Source organism: Micropterus salmoides, unplaced genomic scaffold (assembly GCF_014851395.1).
Source record: "Micropterus salmoides isolate LMB-PRFRI ecotype aquatic unplaced genomic scaffold, ASM1485139v1 Ms_hic_scaffold_16, whole genome shotgun sequence".
NCBI classification, from domain to species: domain Eukaryota; kingdom Metazoa; phylum Chordata; class Actinopteri; order Centrarchiformes; family Centrarchidae; genus Micropterus; species Micropterus salmoides.
Window position 1 is genome coordinate 7,905,876 of NW_024040707.1, and position 20,390 is coordinate 7,926,265.

Here is a 20,390-nt window from a genome sequence, read left to right on the forward strand (position 1 = left end):
ATTCTTTCACCTCTATTTGGACAAATTGTCATTTTAACAAATTTTTCACATTTAGGATCCCTTCAATATAAATTACTGTTTAATTTCTACATTACAGTTACAGAACACATATTTTCCTTAAATTCACTTAAAAGTAAAAACAAAATAAATAAACATGATTTTTTTAAGCTGAACCATAGAATACACAATACAGAAATTGCGATACACAAATCCACTAAATTATGACAGATGCGTGACAAAAGTGCCATGTTTTTGTCTTTTGATTCACTGGATTTAACCTATGCTTTTCATTGGTATGTGATAAATCAGTGTCATTTCAAATTTAACAAGGTAGTGGATGGGATCAACTGGTGATTTGTCCAGGGTGTACCCTGCCTCTCGCCCAATGTTGGCTGGTATTGGCTCAGCCCCCTCAACTCTGCACAGATAAGTGGTTGAAGATGATTGATTGTAGATGGGATCACATTTGTTGATGACAAATGTAAAATAATCCTTATTTGGCACTTATCTGACACCCCCCCCCTTATTAATTGTAGGCTTAGTATCAGCAGTGCATCTCACAGTATGGGGTTAATGTGCCTGATGCAGTGAGTTCTCCACACCCATCACATCCCACTGTGCCACCCACGTCCACACTCTTGCTACCCATGTGCAGCTAAGTGCACCTCTTAATCTGCTTACAGAACTTTACTAAACATTGGGGGGATATTTCCATGAAAAATTAATTTACCTGCTGTGTGGAATGACTAACACTGTTAGGCTCTCCTACTGACAGGAATAAAGTATATATATATATATATATATATATATATATATATATATATATATATATAACAATTGTTTTAAAAAGACAAGTTTATCCAAATAATACAAAAAATGTTTTCCAGTGGTAGACTAGCTAGGTGTGCAGATAGTTTTAGTTTAATTTGCTCAGGAAATCTCCCTCTGAGATTTCTGCCTGAACCTCAATACAATGCAAGTGAATTGAATATCATTTGTGATATTTACTGTATTAAAAAATCTACAGCAATGTCTACTTCTCAAAACAATGTCCTCTTAACTCTAATTAATCCTCAGACTTTACTTACGGTTTTCATCTGAACTACTTTCTACCAGATTCTATATGAAAACTGTTGACAGAGCTCCATAGTGCTTCATGGATTGAAGCAGCCCAGACAGGCTAAAGCGCTCACCCTCTCTGTCACATGGCTATCTTGTGTCTAATGCATTCATTGTACAAAATAAAGCATTACATTTCACCCTCTCTTTGTAATTTGTAATATGTGTTTTAGTCATTTTAACATGGCTGCAATGTACTGCACCATGTCTCTGGAGTATGCAATTGCCTGTGCTTGGATTAGATGCGGAATACATAAATGGATTAGTACGATCAGTGTCAATTTCCATCAGAAATTATTTATATTGCCTAAGGTGTACTTATTCTTCTGAGACAAAAACAAGTCATGATTAATTAGTTTAAAAAATTGCATTATTGCAGTGACTCAGAAAGAGCAGAAAAAATAAATTAATTCAGAATATCTCTTCACTGACGTATGAATTTTGTCGGTATGCTTGTAATTGTGCTCATGCACAGTAAATCTGCTTTGTTCAGTGAAATTCAACACTCACATCTCGCCTGGGAAATACTTTCTGTTATTGCTTTGGATAAATAAATAAATTCAATTACATCCTATGCATCGAATAAGTTGGCTCTCACACAGCTTTGCCTATTTCAAAGTGATTAATGCTGCAGTGGGGAGCAGTAACTAAAACACGGGAGAGCCATATTGACATTAAGGAAGATATCATCATACCAGCTCAGACTCTACCCATCAATGACTGAGTCACTCCCACATCCAGGAGCCATGCAGAACAGAACAAGAAGTTTCTCATTTCAGCCAGGTTTATTGAGGCGTCAGATTGCACTTGCCGTGGGCTCACACTCCAATGGCCTTTCAGACCTTAACGTTCTGTCTCAATCAGGGAAAATGATTGCCTGGCTGGCTGCTACCTGCCTTTGTCATCCTGTAATTACATTTACTTCCATTTAGAGACACATGCCTAGCAGCTCTGACTGGGACTCGACAGCTCCCAGTCAGGGACTATGAGCTGGGTATCAACAAGGGCTGAGCTAGTGGGTACTAGATGAGGTGGTTCAAGGATATTTCACTTCCTCAGTGTTTCTTTAACAATGAAACTACACGTGACTGATTCTCACCTTTTCATCATATCTTTTCTGCGCAGCTGTCTAAAAACGTGTTAAACAAGTCAGTGCTCCCCCTGAGCCTTTTATGTATTCATGCTATGATGGTTCAAAAGAAGAAGACAACACAAGAGGAAAATCAGAATTTTGTGATCATTGAACAAATATCCAAAACCTGCCCATCAGAAGGCTTGAAAGTAACAATCGAGCAGCTCTAGTACATGCGATGATGCTCACCTCTTCCAAACAAGGCCTTGAAAGCCCACAGTGGTTTCACCCTAACAGCTGCATCACTTCACAAGTTTGGCTCAGTTTCACAAAGCTTCTGTTGTGCCCAGTTTTGTTTGTTCTACAAGTTTCACCAAAGCAGTCTGTACTAACTGTGTAAACCCAGCCCAGTTGTTTAGAAGTTAGTTGGGTAGACTCATGGCACAATACAATGCGTTGCCATCTGTTTAGAGAAAGAATCTGTTATCTGTCAATTATGAAGGGTACACATCCTCACAAAAAGCTGTACACAATTGAATCATAGTATGTAATTCTTGTCTTCAAGTTGTTTTGGGGTGCAGGTGGTTCACAGAGTTTTACACCTCTTTGCAAATGTTTACATACATATATCAATACTGACTTTGATAATGATTTTTCATTGCTTGGATTTAAATTGTATTAAATGTTTATAATTTCCTAAATCAATTAATACAATTGGTTACAGAACCATGGTTATAAATATAAAATAGCAATGAACTAAAGCACATTTAGTTAACTTTTATGTATTTTTGTCACATTTTTGTCAAGGTTTATAGTTAAAATGTTTGCTCAGTACAATACTACACCACATTTGAGATTATATAAAAATACAAAAGATATCCAGAGACAATAGACAATGGCATTTGGCTTGGTTTAGGTTAATGTTCTGGTTCAGTGTGTGCGCGCATGAAAACAATACTGACATATGGTAGCACATGACCGCATCTGCTGATTGACATAAGTTGTTAATAAAATACGATTGTAATTTTGGCATGAAATAAACCTTTGAGGTGCATTGCTTTTAATGTTAAGAGTAGAATTAGTTATGCTGGATAAAGTGGCAGCAGATAGTTTCTTAGTTTGAAAGTGAAAGCATGATAACCATAAAGATAGACACAACCACAAAGAAAAGATTCAGCAGGAATGCTCAGACAAATAACACACAAGCTGTAAGTGACGCACCACAGCTGAATGCCTTGACAATGGCTAATTTATCTGTCATGCCCATGGCATATGCCTCAATTAGAAAGTAATTTTCTACAAACATCATTGTTCAGCTTTCTGGTCTATTTTTCTTGCTTGCCACGGTGGTTCAGTTGCTATACATTAGGCACATTATCACTCCCTCCAGGGCCTATTTGATCACAAAACATTGCATCCAGGTTTCTGGGGGACTGCAAGAGAGAAATTCGGGGCAAGGGTTATATATTGCATCATGATGATGGGCCATTTTGCTGAATGGAACCCAGTATGAAATGACTTTCTTTAGGAACTGAAGAAAATGGCCATCAGTGCTGCGGGCCAGAACAAAGAGGCTTCATTATTGTCTGTGGCTCTCATTCTCTTACTCTGGAAGTAATGAGAAATCAAATTGAATTGCACAGAAAACTACCAAAAGCAGGAATAAATGTTTAAGGTTACACAACTGTTGGAAATGTTTTGAAGCCATAGTTTTTTCTGTCTTGCTTGTCAATAATTGCATCGACTTCTTGAGGTGGCCGTATCACATTTCTGCAGGATATAAAGGACAAGCCAACCTGCATGTGCTGTAATGAGCTTTTTGATTAAGAATGAAAATCTGCTGGAGGGGGGAAAAAAAGTCTTGTGATAGACTAATTTCTCTCGTGCCACATCGCTACGCCTGCCTGCGTACACAGAGAGCATTAAATGGCTGCTGTAGCCAAGTGTCCTCATCCCCCTCCTGCCCAGCCAGGAAGCCAAAAACAAGCACTTCTGTTTGACACTTATGCATCTGTGTGCATTGTTATTTAAAATGAGATGGCTCGGTAGCAGCTATTTATCCTTTGAACATTCCCATTAGGGCTGGCTTCAGTCAGCCTTATTCAGGTTTGCACTCAGAGGATATGACTCAATGTCTCAGAGGAAAGTGAGCAGAATGGTCTGAAATGGAGAGAGGTTGTTGAGAGAGCATTAACAGGGGGTGTGTTCCTCTGTCACTTCTTGGATAAGGTCTCTGCCATCAGCCTCATGGTTAACACAGTCTTTTTGTCACACCTCAGCCTTGTTATCTATTACCTCCCCCTTTTTCTATCTCCATTTCACTGCCTTTGTGTGTCTGTGCATCCTGTTCTGCTTCTGTTGTACATTTGGCCTATGTGCAGAGTTCATTACACTCTTCCTCGCTTCATTACAGCCCAGAGATGGGCTGTCATCACCACCGACGGCTGTGCATTAGTGGTTCCCCCTCTCTGCCCTACCAGTGTGACAGGACACCCACTGCAGCACAGCAGGAGTAGCGGTGTCAGGTGGCATGTGCATGTTTTTGTGTCTCTTATTTGGTATCTGGAACTATTTCTGTGTTCTCACAAGACCCCCCAGAGCTGTTATCTGCAGGAAACAAAAGTCACCTGCCTGTAAGAGATCCAAGCAAATCAACCAAGAGAGTCCTAGAGGGCGGAAGAGAGAGAGAGTGAGGGATGCTACTAATTAAAGCACATGGTGGTTTTGGTGGTAGCGTTAGTGTGGTGACGATGTCTGTTTTGCTATAAAGCTTCCGGGCTCTGGTAGACTTCTATTGGCTGTGTATTGACAACATGCTGGGGCTGCATGTGGAGATAATCAGGCTCTATTCAGATGAGGATCAGGCAGGTTTGTTTGCTGGAATCCTTAACACCCTATCCATGCCATATAAACACCATGTAGCATGCCACGCCTGGCGGGAGGCTGTTGCTACTGCCAGGGGTGAGACAGATGAAGCATAGTTGCTGATTAAATTACAGCTTTCATCAAGTGATTTTCTTTTGAGTCAGAGTGAGTCACAGTAGCTTCATATTCTCCCTTTGGTAATCAGGATGAACTTCTTCACTGAGCAGAAGAGTCTATGACAAGTCATTGAGGCTGAGTGAAGGCTACTGAGGCGCTCTGAAGGAAAATTGAACACTGACATATCAGTGATGGAGCCTTGCACTTTCAGTATGAATGCACATGAGATATTTTTCTGAAATCTGTCAAGAGGGATGCATTACAAGGATATGACATTTATGTTTTAAAAAAGAGTGCAATTTAGTCACATGAAAAGCATTGCAGTTTCTCATTTCAGTTTGGTGTGGGCTGATAATCACAAATTCAGACCAATTAAGTTTTTAAAAAATCTATTTATAGGGTTTTAAAGGTCACCAGAACATTATCTTAACTACTTTTGCGGTGCAGCTTCTGTATTCTCCCCTCGTGATCTTAATACTTATACTGACCTCAAGGGGGCAGTGTGGGTTCTGATTGTTCGGAGAGTACTAATTTTGCACCTGCGTGAAACATGCTCTTTCATCTAGTTTATGTTTAACAGTACATACTGCATTGATACATTTCCAAGAATGTAATGTTTTTTGGTTTTGATGAGAACATTTTTAAAGAAAACACGTGTATCTTAGACCTTAAGAATATGTAAATAAAGGATCTAATCTTTGCTGTCCTTTTTAGTCTGTCAAAGCTTTTTCAGGTTGAGGTAGCCGTTGTGTCCTCCCTCATTGTGTTATCTTTGGTAAAAAGCTGACATGAATGGATGTGGGATGTGTGGTGTAGTATGTTTGTGTGGGTCTGGAGTCCATCTGTGGCAGAACAAGAAGGTTCCTGTGCCATTACCCACCCCACTGCACTAACATCTTCAATTAACAGCAGCCAGATACTGATTACATGTTTTCAGGATGTTGCGCTGCCTCTGTGACCAATCTTCTCACACTCAGCTGGGCTCCAAACTGCCAACTGAAAGCAAAGGTTGCACAGACATGCGATGAAAGCATATGTGCCTTAAGTTCCTTTTGCACTGGCTCCCGCTGCTGCTTTTTCAACCTGCAAGGGGAAAAGAGAACTAAATGTGACTTAGGAATTGGTGCATAATCAGTCTCCAGGTGTAAAGGAATCTGCAGCATGTTTTTCCCCCTGGCTGCATATGGAGTGCATAATCAGTTAGCACTTGACCTTGACTTGTATCATTAATTCATTGAGTAAACTGTCAGTCTCTCTCACCAGCTGTGCTCGGGATTGTAACCCTGGCTCCCTGAAGGTCAAGCACTGTTCACAAGAGTTTTACTGTCTTTCAGGGTGGGGGTTATGCAGCTATTTACTAATTACACCACAGCAAAAGTAAGTAGTTGCATTAGTTATTATATTATCTTCGTTACTCAGTTCAACTCTTTTTCATTTCCTCCACGGCCACATCTTCTGTATTTAACACATGGAGAAATAAAAAAGAGACACTGTGGATTAACATGCAGTCAGCCTATGTTTTGGAGGGATTTCTTACCATCAATAGTAAACATTAGCACCAGTGACGGCACAGAGCACTCCAAAGGTTCTGTCCACACCAGTTTAGTTGCTGGGTCCACACACCCCTACATTCAGAACAAAACCAGGTCATTCCTTAAAGCTGCAGTCGGCAATTGAACATAGTCCCACCCACCAAACCCACAAGAAGGAGCTGGTTGCCCTGTAAAACCTGAAAGTCTCGCCAAGACCCCGGTCCCTCTAGCTTCGACTGGCTTTCTCAAAGATGCCCCTCCAACGCTTTGTGGCCCTGGGCAGAGCACCTTGGGCTTCAGAGGCTCGGGCTGCAACGTTAAACAGCGGGATGAGAGGCTACTCAGCAGTGACTCAGGAGCGGTGGTGGATTCTTGCAAATGGCATTTGGAGTCAGAGGAAGCAGATTTCTTTTACAGATTATTTACAGTAGTACTCATGTACTACTGCCAGAATATAATGATAGTTTTAGCAAATATGAAAAAAAGTAATTTTTAAAAGAATTCCCTACTGCTGCTTCAGTGTAGGTTTACCAGTCGCTAACATTTGCAAGCCAGATTAGTATACACAATATATAAATATGAAATATAAGTCAGGAGTTGCTTTTTTTAGACAGTCCTGTCTAAAAAAAGTCCTGAAAGACCTTCATATTGTTGCACTCGGTTGTGCACATGAAAAGTGACTGAAATAGCTGTGTAAAGAATGAAAAAGCAGGAGAGAGATGTTCAAACCCTGGCTCCTTTCTCACCAGAGCCATTCATGTCGTGAAGCAGGTGTGCATGTCATTTTTTTTGGAAAGTGTAGGACATAATTCCCAATTCTGATGTCGGAAAGGTGTGGGTGTAGAAGGTTTTCGATGCTATCCGATGCTATCTGACAGGCACTTCTGTTGATGCATACTGACAGATACACACTCAAAAGCTGATATCAACACTCTCCATCAAACTCTGGTTAAGAAAGTGAACAAGTTGACCTCCAAATTGTCAAAGAAATAGAGTGTTACTGGGTTTACTGACTGTAATGTAATTACTGAATCCCTTACACTACAGTGCCTAGTGAAAAAAGTAATCACAACGCTTTACTAAGCAATGCCCAACACTGCGCCGATCTCATCGTTGTAGAAAAGTGTTGGCTTCATCAGATTGAAGGGGGAGATGGAGACAGCAGTATCTAGGCCAGTGGAGGTGCACTCTGTTGAGTAACAATGGTATAGTAGCAGGTGAGCAGCTGAGTTACCAAGCCAGGAAATTCAATTAGAGCCCAGTGCCTGCCTGCATTCAGTTTATTATGGAGAGGCTAACAAAGTCCTCCTGCTTGGTGAGATAAAGCCAAAGATGTCTGCCTTTTGATCATCAGAGGCTGCACTGATCAGCCAGAGATGCCCTCAATCCCCCTTGGCCAGCTAGGGGTGAACTGTAAAGCACTGTAGTCTTTTGTGGAGTTTTACTTAAAATAATTTCTGCCTTTGTCTCCCCACCAACACCCTACCTTCTGTGAAATTACATTAAGTGTCCTCTAGTACATTAACCACCGGACAAATCAAATTGCCATTTCAGAAGGAGGATCAGGGTTAAATGAGCCTTTCAAGAGATTTGGACCTAGACTGACTTTTAAAAGCTCATCAAGCAAAACACTTATCCTTGGCATGCCCTTTAGACCTCAGTGCCTTAGAGTAGTGTCTCCTCAGCTTCTGTTTACAAAGATACAATGTCATCGGCTTTTCTTTGTTTGCAGTGCTACAGAACTCAATCAAATAAAGCATCGCTGATTGAGGCAGGGTCACTGCAGAGATGTTCCTGTCTTCCTGTGGCTATCACAAGTGAAATGAGCTGGAAAAGCTGCTGTCATGATGTGGCAAAGGAGACCCAGAGCGAGGAAGGAAATGGATTGTAGTCAGAGCCAGATCTGACTTTTGATAAGAGGCGAGCCGGCCTTTGTGTGAGCGGACACACTGATGTGCAGTTAGCAGGGGCAGTCATCCTCGGAGTCAGTATAACTCACATGAACCGTGAAGGGCAGAGGTCAGATGCTCACTCACGTATCAGCTACGTAGCAGTGAAACAAGATTGCAACATGCTAAATGGGAAACAGTATCTGCAAATATGTGATATAAATAAGTTTGAAGCACAGACAGGTCCACATCTGTTTTCGCAGTATAGTCATTTTACTAGAAGAGGTCGAGCATGAGTTTTCATTTGTATGATGTGATCTGGGAGAGATGGAGGCAACTTGGGTAGTACTACTGCATGTTGTTGTGGAGAGACCTGTAAAGGGGTTCATTGTCACAAGGATAATGTCACCCCTCCTTTGAGGGGATTTTGAGTGCATGTACTTATGCATTTATTAAGTATTTGGTTCCTTTGTTTTTTGAAGTTCAGATGCAAACTTGTATTTTTTTATTTCAAAAAGAAATCTGCATTAGATGGCTACATTTCCAAAGCAGCTCCTGTACTTCCACTGCGAATCTGTGATTTGTTTTGCTACCAACCTGGGGACTTTCAGCAATGCGGCAATAGTCTCCTATATCAACACCAGTCTCAGTTGTGACTAATAGTAGCTCCTTTTGTGGATTTCTCTGCAGGGGAAAAAGAAAAGGTAGTCGACAACAGGAAGAGAGAATTAGTATTCTACAATCATTGAACTATTTAAAATCATCCCATCAAATGCAAAATCCTTTTCTGTACATCATTTGATGGGTGGATATAATTTTTTTTAGGACAACAGAAAATCAAACCTGAAACTGATTTTTTGCTCCTTTAAACTATACTATACAGGGACTGTCTTCAATTCTGACCAAGTGAGTATTAAATATCGTGTGTAAAAATCCTTCGATATCGGTTTCACAGGCCCTGAAACAACAGAGCCAGGGTGCCGCACACCTACCGCTATTATTGCGTTTGAAAACCTGATGCCCCAAAGTGTAATTGCTTTAATGGTGGAAAAGGTGAGGGCAGTTTAAAGGATTGATTAAGGGATTTGGTTTCACGCTGAACAAACCAAAGAGGGGGCCAAGGTCACTACCAGGGGCCAAGACAAACAAATATACCTGTCAGCTCTCTCTCACACCCATGGACTCACATTTGCACTCACATACACTCAGAGAAACAAAAACACACCTCAAGTCATCTCACACCTCACTGTGTTTTTAGTCAGGAACACTTTATTCACCCACAGTCATATACACTCCTACAGGGCTGCAACCACATACAAACCAAACGCATCATTTAGTAGCACAAGATCTTATTTGATTGGCCTATATGTAACTTAAACTTCAATAGGACTTGATATTTAATTTCTAAATTGAGGTATATATGTGAGTCATCTTTGACATCCTAATTGTAAGCATTTTAAACAATGCTTTTGGTGTTCCATACATGCTTTCAAACAAAAGAGTTATATTTATCTGATAAAACAAACCTGCTATTCAGTGTGTGGCATATGTCAGAGTCTAAGAGGCCCTGAATTTCATGACGGAAGAGTGTTTACCCTCCAGTTCTAATTTCATGACACCCTCTCCCACTCCAGTGAGTGGCTTGGCAAAACACCGGGTCAATGCCACTGCTGAAGATAGTGGGCTATAACTGAATTAGTAAATTCAATCTCCTAAAACAAGATCATGTTTACTTCAAAGACAGTTCACTCCACACTTTTAGCTTAATTGCCCACCCAATTATGTTGATTTTGAGGTTTTGTACAAAATGCATTGCCTGTTTGTTCTTAACCAAAGTCCTATTCTAAGTTAAAGGAAAGGTGTAATCATTTGAGATAAAAGGATCAGAGAAATTGCACATCACTGTTTACAACTGTCTCTAAGTATTTGTCTTTGTAGATAAGATATTCAGCCACAGTAAGAGCAGATATTTTCCTCCATGCCATTTGAGCTATAAATATATTACCAAAAATGAGTAAATAACTACAAATATCATGTTTTCTCTCTCTGGGTTCTTAAAAGTCCCTAAAACTTCAGAGTATAGCAAGACTGGGCCACACACAGTGTTTCCCGTCTCTTAGAAATGTATTTGCCTCTGGCCTCTGCTCCTCCCAGCTGGTCACATCTGTGTGAACAAGCAGAACAGGCACAGCCGTACGGCCTGTGTACAGCACTCACGAGCAGTTGTTGCTTGGCAACCTTAAAACTCTAGGTGACTGGGGATGTCTAGCTGCTTGGCGGATAGGTAGGGTTAAAGGAAGAGGTGGTGAATTTTAGCTAAAAGGGCTGCATTCGTCTGAGGCAAACCATCTTCTCCTTTTCATGCTTTTGACCTTGACATTCTGTGCTGTTGCAAAGTGAAATCTTTTTTTAATCCAGATTGAGGTTCTATGGATAGAGCGTGTTGTATGCTGTACAGATTGTAAATTTGTGATTTGTGATAATGTGTTGGATGAATAAAATTGACTTGACTTAATTTGACTTCCTTATAGAGGTATAGCATTTTCTGCTCACATCCAGAGGCCTCAAACATCTATTTAAAGATGAAGTTTTAACTTTAAACATCAATAATAACATCCTTTCAAAAACTGGGTTGTTGAGCGTGTGTTTGTGGTAGTGTGTGATACACTGTACCATCTTGACACCGTCCTACTGTATAGCCAAGGGCATGGCATCGTAATTGCTGCAAGTGATTCAATTATGATCCAATTCTATCTACTCCACAGGGGGCAGGAGGTGCAATGGGACATTAGAAATGGATAATTTACTTTGCTGTCAAGAGATGTAAACTGCTCCGTCTTTTATCCATGACAAAACACACATGATGCAATGGACCCATTAACACACTGCAGAAATCCCAAACAAATATGTACAGCTGTGGGTCTCAAACTGGAGTCTTTTTCAAACAAAAGGAAATGTGTATTTTCTCCTTATTTCCCTTATGTGATGTCTCATTGGGTCGTGGCTCCATTAACTCTATAACTCTCAGAGGGGAAGCTAGCTTCATGCTACATTAGGAATATGGCCTTATGGATTTCACATTAAATGACATTTCTGTAGCAAATCTTAAAGTTAATAAATATTGGAGCTGAACAAACCACACATAGACACTTGAAAATGCACATGAGCTGCAAAACAGTCTTGAAAAATGTAATCGTGTCACACCACTGGGGGCGGGGATGTACAGTATCTTAGTGTTTACTGCTTTCCTATCTATGGTCATAATGTGATGAGGCCTGCAGTCTGGCAAACAGCAGTCATGTGTGAACAGTAATCATGTGGTGTCAATCATGTGCCTGAAGCTTTCACTCAGGAATCAATCAGCCTTGGGCGGCTTACAGGCAAATCAACACTTCTGCAGGTGGACGGGATAGACTGGCTGACTGGCAACTTATTCTGTCTGTCAGTGGAGAATTGAGGAGAAATCGAATACTACCTTGCTGCAAACTGGGTAGAAGAGATACTTTTTCAGAATGACTCCTCATCACCAAAAATACGCACATGTCCACACAAACTCACCACTTTTCATATCAAGAAAGTTTCATCATGCCATTCATATGGCTGGTGTGAAAGAAAATGACGTAGGGTTATGTCCAACCTCAATGGTCATTGAGATAATGTTTTCCAGTTTTTTCAGACTGATGCTAAGATTTGAAACAGCCACAGCAGGTTACTCACTGAGACCCCAATATTGTCAGGTTTTTTTTTTTTTTTTTGGAAAGAACCATATTGAAGTGTGGGATCTATTCCAAAATGCTTCTCCATCTGCTCCAAACAAAGACGTCTTAAAAATAACTTGTACCGCCCATGAACCATGGTGCAGTGGAAAATTATGCTTTGATGGTCGGGTTCGCCATGTGGATTTATACTGCAATTAAAAGGCTAATTAAATGTTCATTCTCTCTGTTTCTCAGTAATGGCGCAAAATAATACATGTTGTGGAGCTGTGGTTATTGTATATGGCTGTGCTGCCATCCAGCTGGACTTCGCCATTGTCTCATATGCTGCTGCATATCTAACCCCTGTGTTGACGTGCTTTATAAACATTTTATTGCCATTTTACAGAGCTGTTACAAGTTACACAGAGGCACACTGGGTGTCCTTAACAACCCCCTTTTTAAAATTATGGACAATGTAATTTACCAGTGAGAATGCAGTTGGTAATTAGCTAAGTATCAACGAAAAAGATAATGCACAAAGGCAATGGTGCATCCACAGAGACAGACTATTATGTTGTTCATTTTTGACCAGCGTGCATGTTTGGGGGTGTAATGCCCACCCTCCTGGACGCTGCAGGGCTACTTTTATAAACATCATTCAAACAAGTACGAATTATTTTTCATTTTTGCTGCAGAACTCATTCAAACTTCATTAGCCGCCTTGGCACAGAGATGCATGCAGCATGCTGCAGCAGAATCCACCTAACATAGCAGGGTTCAGCCATCGTTGCACATGGTTGGTGGGGGGGCGGGCTCCCCGGGGCTGAAATCGTAATGTGCCCTCTTACTGTCTCTCAAACACCTACATGCGCACACACACACACACACACACACACACACACACACACACACACACACACACACACACACACAGAGAAAACCAAAGGCCATGCCATAGAGGGGAAGAGAAGAAGGAAAAAGAGAGACATGGTGTAAGATTAGTTTTCTGTGCCCTGGTGTAACTGCATCATCTCTGTTCCTGTCATCTTTGATGTGGCTTCTGTTGCAATTGACAAAAGATATTTAAGCTAAGGTTTCAGAGACATTTGTCAGGTATAGATGGCCAAAAAGACAACCTTGTTGTCCTTGTTTTTAGTTGTACGTCTATTTCTATTTTCTTCCTGTAAATTGTTCTTTGAACTGTGTGAAAGAACACTGAGAGCAACAGATTCCTTGCATGTGTACACATGATTGGCTAATAAAGCTGATTCTGATTCTCCATGCAAATAGTGGATGTAACAAAAAAAGGAAAATGAACACCACAAGAATATCTCAAGAGTAAATAAGTGAAGGAAAATAAGAAAAATTACAGGAAGACTGGCTAGTGATCTCTATTTGCACATACAATGGACAATGGCAAATTTGTAGTATGTATCTGTGCAGAGGATGTGAAAATACATTTATAGCGCTATTATGAAATAGAGGATATAATTAAATTTTATTTATATAGCACCAATTCATAACAGAAGTTATCTCATTGCACTTTTCATAGAGCAGGTCTACACCATACTCTTTGTAATAATGTTAAGAGAGACCCAACAATTCCCACCATGAGCAACCACTTGGCGACACAGGTAAGGAAAAACTCATAATAATAAATTGATAAATCAATACGTAATTGTCATATATATAATTGTGAATTAATATTGAGGGGGTTGGTTATGAGACTTTAAATAGGTGATAAATTGGCATACTCAGCAGAAAATTAAATACCACCAACTATTTGAACTAGGTCTGGATAGAGTGTGGTCAAGTTGTATGCCTGTGTTGTTTATGTAATAGTGTAATGGTGCTGTTGGTATAGCATCTGGGATGGGTTGGATAAAGATTGGTGATGAAGAACATTGTTGACCATGCCAAAAATTTGCAATCTATACAATGTTTTCCCTCAGCGACTCAGGGGGGTTAAGGGAGTCAGAACCGATATGGAGATTTCATATATATAACAGTACCAGAACGACCTCCATCCCAGAAAGTCATTTCCATTCTTGTTGATTATATTTTGAGAGCATCACTTGAAATGTTTTCAAACAGTTTTTTTCTGTATTCATGGAATCAATTCATTCTCCAGCTATCAGAATGTGTTTGCATTGATACACATTTCATTGCATTTAGAGTTACAGTTACACCTGCTCTGTATGCATTTGGTGGAAGTTGTTGCAAACGTGATATGTCTCAGAGATGTCTTTGGGAGAACAGATGAGGAATTTAAAGGCAGTCCGCAGGCAAGACGTACATTTTTAATATCGTTTTTATAGATAATGATAGCCTAGAATCCTACAGGATACATTTGGTGGTGTTTCAGAGCTATTTCTTTGGTGAATAATTCATGATTAAGAAATGAAACTTTGAATTAATCTAATTTGAATGTTAATCTTTTGGCAAAGCAAAGAATGATTGAAGGACCTGGTGTAAGTATCCAGATGCTATACGCTGCTAACTGGCTTCCTGCTCTGTCTACAGGACATTAAAGCTCAAAGCAGCCCAGTCAGAACCTTCATGTGATTGTATGTTTTGCATGTGTGTGTATATATTATATATATATATTATATATATATATATATATATATGTTGTGTGTGTGTATATGGAGCCAGGTGAACCAGGGGTACAGAGGTAATAGTGTTATGTGACACGGGGAAAAACGGAAGTATTTGGTCCCGCGATGTAGAGAAACGGCAAGGGATGTACTTTGGTTTATCGATACGGAGGGTATCTCCATAACCCATGGTAAAGTACAGTAATAATCCTTAAGATCGGCAGACGAAAGAGTTAACTAACTAGCGGACCAAGGTAGATGCATACCTGGATGTCCTGACCAGATAACCAGTGAGTGTGTGTGTGTGTGTGTGTGTGTATCTTCGCCACGAGGGCAAGAGACTCTGAGCAGCGCAACAGCGTGAGTGATAATGAAGTGTATTAACAAACAAAATCATATTATATTGGTGTATACTGAAGCTGTAAATACACGATATTTGTTTCCTATTTTTCCCTGACTTAGAGAGGAGATAAACGTGCGGAGTTCTTGGTGTGGGTGTGGGCGTGTCCTGAGAACGCGCACTGCACAGTAGAACATTGAGTCACTGATTTCATTCATAAAATGTTAATTCTGAGTTTCTGTACAAAGTGTTGGGCAAATTGTATTCTGAGGGTTCTGCGCAGTATCTTAGTATCAGTAGCTGTTCCTAGGACTACACTCTTCTGGACAGAGACCTCTGATGTTTTACCTGGAATCTGCTGCAGCCTCCAGTGCTCCGATTACCACTGGCACCACTGTAGCTCTTACTTTCCACATCTTTTCTAGCTCCTCTTTCAGCCCTTGGTATTTCTCAAGCTTCTCGTGTTCCTTCTTCTTGATGTTGCTGTCGCTTGGGATTGCCACATCTATCACTACTGCCTGCTTCTGCTGTTTGTCGATCAACACGATGTCTGGTTGGTTAGCCATCACCAGTTTGTCAGTCTGGATCTTGAAGTCCCACAGGATCTAAGCTTGGTCATTCTCAACTACCTTAGGAGGTGTCTTCCATTTTGACCTTGGGACTTCCGGCCCATACTAATGGCAGATGTTCCTGTACACTATGCCAGCCACCTGGTTATGCCTCCATTTACGCACTTCCTGCCTGCATCTTGCAGTTATGTGCTGTACTGTCTCAGGGCATCCTTGCACAGTCTGCACCTGGGGTGCCTGGTGTGGTAGAGCCCTCGGACTCCCTCGCTACGCTTGGTGTACAGTCTCAGGGTGCTGGATTTGGGGTGAAACCCTCCATGCATTGTGAGGAGCTTTCTTGTCTTGATGTCAGTGGCCTCTATCTCCTCCTTTGGCCAGTTTATTATACCAGCGTGGTATCTGATGACTGGCAGGGCGTATGTGTTGATGGCTTGATCTTGTTCTTCCCATTCAGCTGACTTTTCAGGACCTGCCTTACTCTCTATAGGTATTTGGCTGTGGAGGACTTCCTTGCTGCCTCCTCATGGTTTCCGTTAGCCTGCGGCACCCCAAGGTTGTAGCTGTCCTGAACATCTGCAATGTGGCCTTCTGGTAGTTCAACCCCCTCGGTTCTGATCATTTTCCCTCTTTTTGATACCATGCGACCACACTTGTCCAGTCCGAACGACATTCCAATGTCATTGCTGTAGATCCTGGTAGTGTGGATCAGTGAGTTGATGTCTCGCTCATCTCTGGCATACAGCTTGATGTCATCCATGTAGAGGAGGTGACTGATGGTTGTTCCACTTCAGAACCGGTATCCGTAGCCAGTCTTTGTGATGATCTGTCTGAGGGGGTTCAGGCCTATGCAGAACAGCAGTGGGGATAGTGCATTGCCTTGTTATATGCCACACCTGATGTTCTCTTGTGCAATTGGCTTTGAGTTGGCTTCCAGACTTGTTTTCCACAGCCCCATTGAGTTCTTGATGAAGGCTTTTAGTGTCCTGTTGATCTTGTACATTTCCAAGCATTCCAGTATCCATGTAGCATTGAGTCATAGCCTTTTTTGTAGTCAATCCAGGCGGTCCACAGATTGGTCTGCCTGGTCTTGCAGTCTCGAGTGACTGCTCTATCAACCAGTAGCTGGTGCTTGTGCTTTGCTCCCCTGGTATTACTGCCCATTCCCTTCTGGGCCCTGTCCATGTATTGAGCCATGTGCCTACTCATCTTAGCCGCTATGATGCCTGACAGGAGCTTCCATGTTGTGCAGAGGCAGGTTATTGGCCGGTAGTTGGATTGGATTGTTCCCTTCTGGGGATCCTTCATGATCAGGACTGTCCGTCCTTGGGTTCATTTGTGCTACCAGGCGTTGATGGAGTGCAGTTAGTTTCTTCAGCCAGTAGGTGTGGATCATGTCAGGCCTGGTTCTGTCCAGCTCTTCATACCTGCCACTCTTTCTTGTTCTATTGTTGTGGAGATTGCTGTGATCTGTTCTTAGAACCATTAGCCACTGAGCATTGGTGTTCTCCCATATGTCTTCCACTACTGTTCAGTCTCAGCCACTGAGAGTACACTTTGGATTCTTCTAGCAGACTTCAGAGGGTACTTTGTCACTTAGCCTTGGCAATCTTGGTAGTTGTACTTGGGGGTCCAGCTTGGTTATGATCTTCAATCGTAGGTCAGTTGCCCTTATGTTGAGTGACTTGGGGGCTTGTTGTTATTGGGGCTTGGGACCCAGTCTCTGAGTGTGGGGATGATGATGATAACATCTCCACCCTGACCTGTCGTCCTGGCTTCCACTTGCCATAGCATATTTGTTGTACTTTTTCAATCTCTAGTTGTGATAGCAGTTGCCGTTTGTGGATGTTAGAACACTGAGCTAGGAGTTGTTTCTTTGTCAGTGTTGATGATGGGTTTCGAAGCATCCATATATCCCACAGTCTCTGCATATAACCCCTCTCATGTGCGTTACTATTCAACTCTGTGGGGTGATGAAAAGTGAAATCACATATTTATTTGTAACTTTATCCCAGGTTTCAAACTAGCAACTGTTTCAGTTTTTCAGTGAACCAATTTATAAATGCAACACTTTCATTTTTTCTAACACTTTGTCTACCTACACAAAAGGCCTATTTCTCTAAAATATTGTTCACAAATCTGTCAAAATCTGTGTTAGTGAGCACTTCTCCTTTGCCAAGATAATCCATCCACCTCAAGATGCTGATCAGACAGCTGGGAATTGCACAGGTGTGCCTCAGGCTGGCCACAATAAAAGGCCACTCGAAAATGTTTCAATGTATTGGGGTGGTCAGGGGGGTCAGTATCTGGTGTGACCACCATTTGCGTCACACAGTGCAACACATCTCCTTCACATAGAGTTGATCAGGTTGTTGATTGTGGCCTGTGGAATGTTGGTCCACTCCTCTTCAATGGCTGTGTGAAGTTGCAGTCAGTCAAGACCCTGATGAGCTTGCCTGAGACGGTTTCTGACGGTTTGTGCAGAAATTCTTGGCTATGCAAACCGATTGTTGCAGCAGCTGTCCAGGTGGCTGGTCTAAGATGATCTTTTTTTTTTATTATTGTTTTTTATTTTAATTATTTTTTTTTTTTTTTTTTTAAGATGATCTTAGAGGTGAAGATGCTGAATGTTTTGGTCCTGTGTTGGTGTGGTTTCATGTCGTCTGCGGTTGTGAGGCCGGTTGCATGTACTGCCAAATTCTCTGAAATGCCTTTGGAGACAGCTTATAGTAGAGAAATGAACATTCAATTTATGGGCAACAGCTCTTGTGGACGTTCCTGCAGTCAGCATGCCAATTGCACGCTCCTCAAAACTTGTGACATCTGTGGCATTGTGCTGTGTGATGCACATTTCAAGTGGCCTTTTATTGTGGCCAGCCTAAGGCACACCTATGCAATACCCATGCTGTCTGATCAGCATCTTGATATGCCACACCTGTGAGGTGGATGGATTATCTCGGCAAAGGAGAAGTGCTCACTAACACAGATGTTGACAGATTTGAGAGAAATAGGTCTTTCATGTTCATAGACAAAGTCTTAGATCTTTGAGTTCAGCTCATGATGAATGTGGGCAAAAACAAAAGTGTTGCATCTATAATTTATTCAGTGTATGTGTGTGTGTGTGTATATATGTATGTATGTATGTTATATATATATATATTATATATATATATGTATGTATACCTAGTTATTAAATAAAATGTAGTGGTAAAGACTGTCTTTCTGGATTTACCTTGTCACGTATTCCTTGTGTCCATATCTATGTTTTTCCGTCTGTGGCAGTAACAAAAATTAAGTTAATGACCATGTCAGAATGTGATGCTGGCATTTCCCTATTAACATCTTCAATCCCCCATTTGCATTTCATATCTGGACGAGCCATGGCTGGGGCCCTATGTGAAAGGCCAGGATGGATTAAGGTATTGTGATTGTATGCTACCTTATGGGTAGGCAGGCAAGCAGGCAGAAGACAAATCCCTGTCTGGAGCGGAGCAGGTCTCAAGCTCCTGGTAAGCTCCCATCAGTCCCACCTTCTGCCTCACGGCTATCCCCCTCTCATACCTAGGAGATCATGCGCAATACCATAATGGTGGACATAATTGCTTTCCTCTATCTACATTTTTCCTCTACTCCTCTCTGAGTTGGAAGTAAAAAATGAATGAGGTGACACATGAGGAGAGTGTGAGGGCTTTCTGTCAAAGAGCCCAATGATTTCTGTCTCATGTCCAGAAGCAATGTCAGATTGGCTGAAATCTGACAATATTTTGTTGGTATATCTGGCAGTGTTTTTCTCTCACCCATACATCTGGTAGCTTAGTACAAGTCAAATGTTTTTATATGATGCAACGCAGGAAGTAGCAGATGCTGCATGCTGACTGAATATGTTGTTCTCTCTCTGTTTAACAGGGCTCATAAGCCCTAAAATCATGTTTCAGTTCTGTAAGCTTGCGCCCTGAGACTGTAAATAGCCAGTATCAAAAAGTGAGCTAACGTGGAGCAGTAATCTCAACCAATGCATGATTTCCTTCTCTCCTTTACAGATACTACGGATAAAGTGATTGTCTTATTTTCTCTGTAACACTCGTGAGTCAGAAAATGTGTTTCTCATTGTTGCGGAACCATCCTCCATAACCGTGAAGGATAAGGATAGCCAAGGTCCCTTGTTAGTATGCAAAACAATGCATCATATTTTCGCACCATGTCTCATTTCCAATTGCAAATGGAGAAGGAATGAAAAATATGTGGGAGATTACTGCGTTAAACAATTTGGTTCTGCTTAATAGTGACTCCTTTGATTTGGTCCCAGGCCCCTGAGATGAGCATGGATGAGGAATGATTGAGATGCACGGAGAGCTTGTTCCTGGCTGCCTGCTCTGCTAAGCAGGCCCACTTCACCACAATAAGGGGTCATCCCTGGAGGAGTGTGGAAATGTCTAATTAAAACAAAATGCTTTATCAAGAGCTGAGGCAAAGTGAGCAGCCCATAAAATAAATAGCCAGCAATTTCCTGAGATTCACATTCTGATAAGCATCTTATTAATTAAAACAGCCCACTATCTAATGGAAGTTTTTCTCCCTCAGTTTCTTCCCAACCC

General features: G+C 41.3%; 1 protein-coding gene across 1 annotated transcript in view; it reads left to right on the forward strand.

Annotated features, from left to right (window-relative positions):
• Positions 1–5,004: 5,004 nt before the first annotated feature.
• LOC119905087 (basement membrane-specific heparan sulfate proteoglycan core protein-like) overlaps positions 5,005–20,390 on the forward strand; it is a 26,236-nt gene continuing 10,850 nt past the window's right edge. Inside the window, exon 1 of the mRNA XM_038721811.1 lies at positions 5,005–5,152. Coding sequence (XP_038577739.1) covers positions 5,005–5,152 — 148 coding nt within the window. The remainder of the gene's footprint in view (positions 5,153–20,390) is intronic.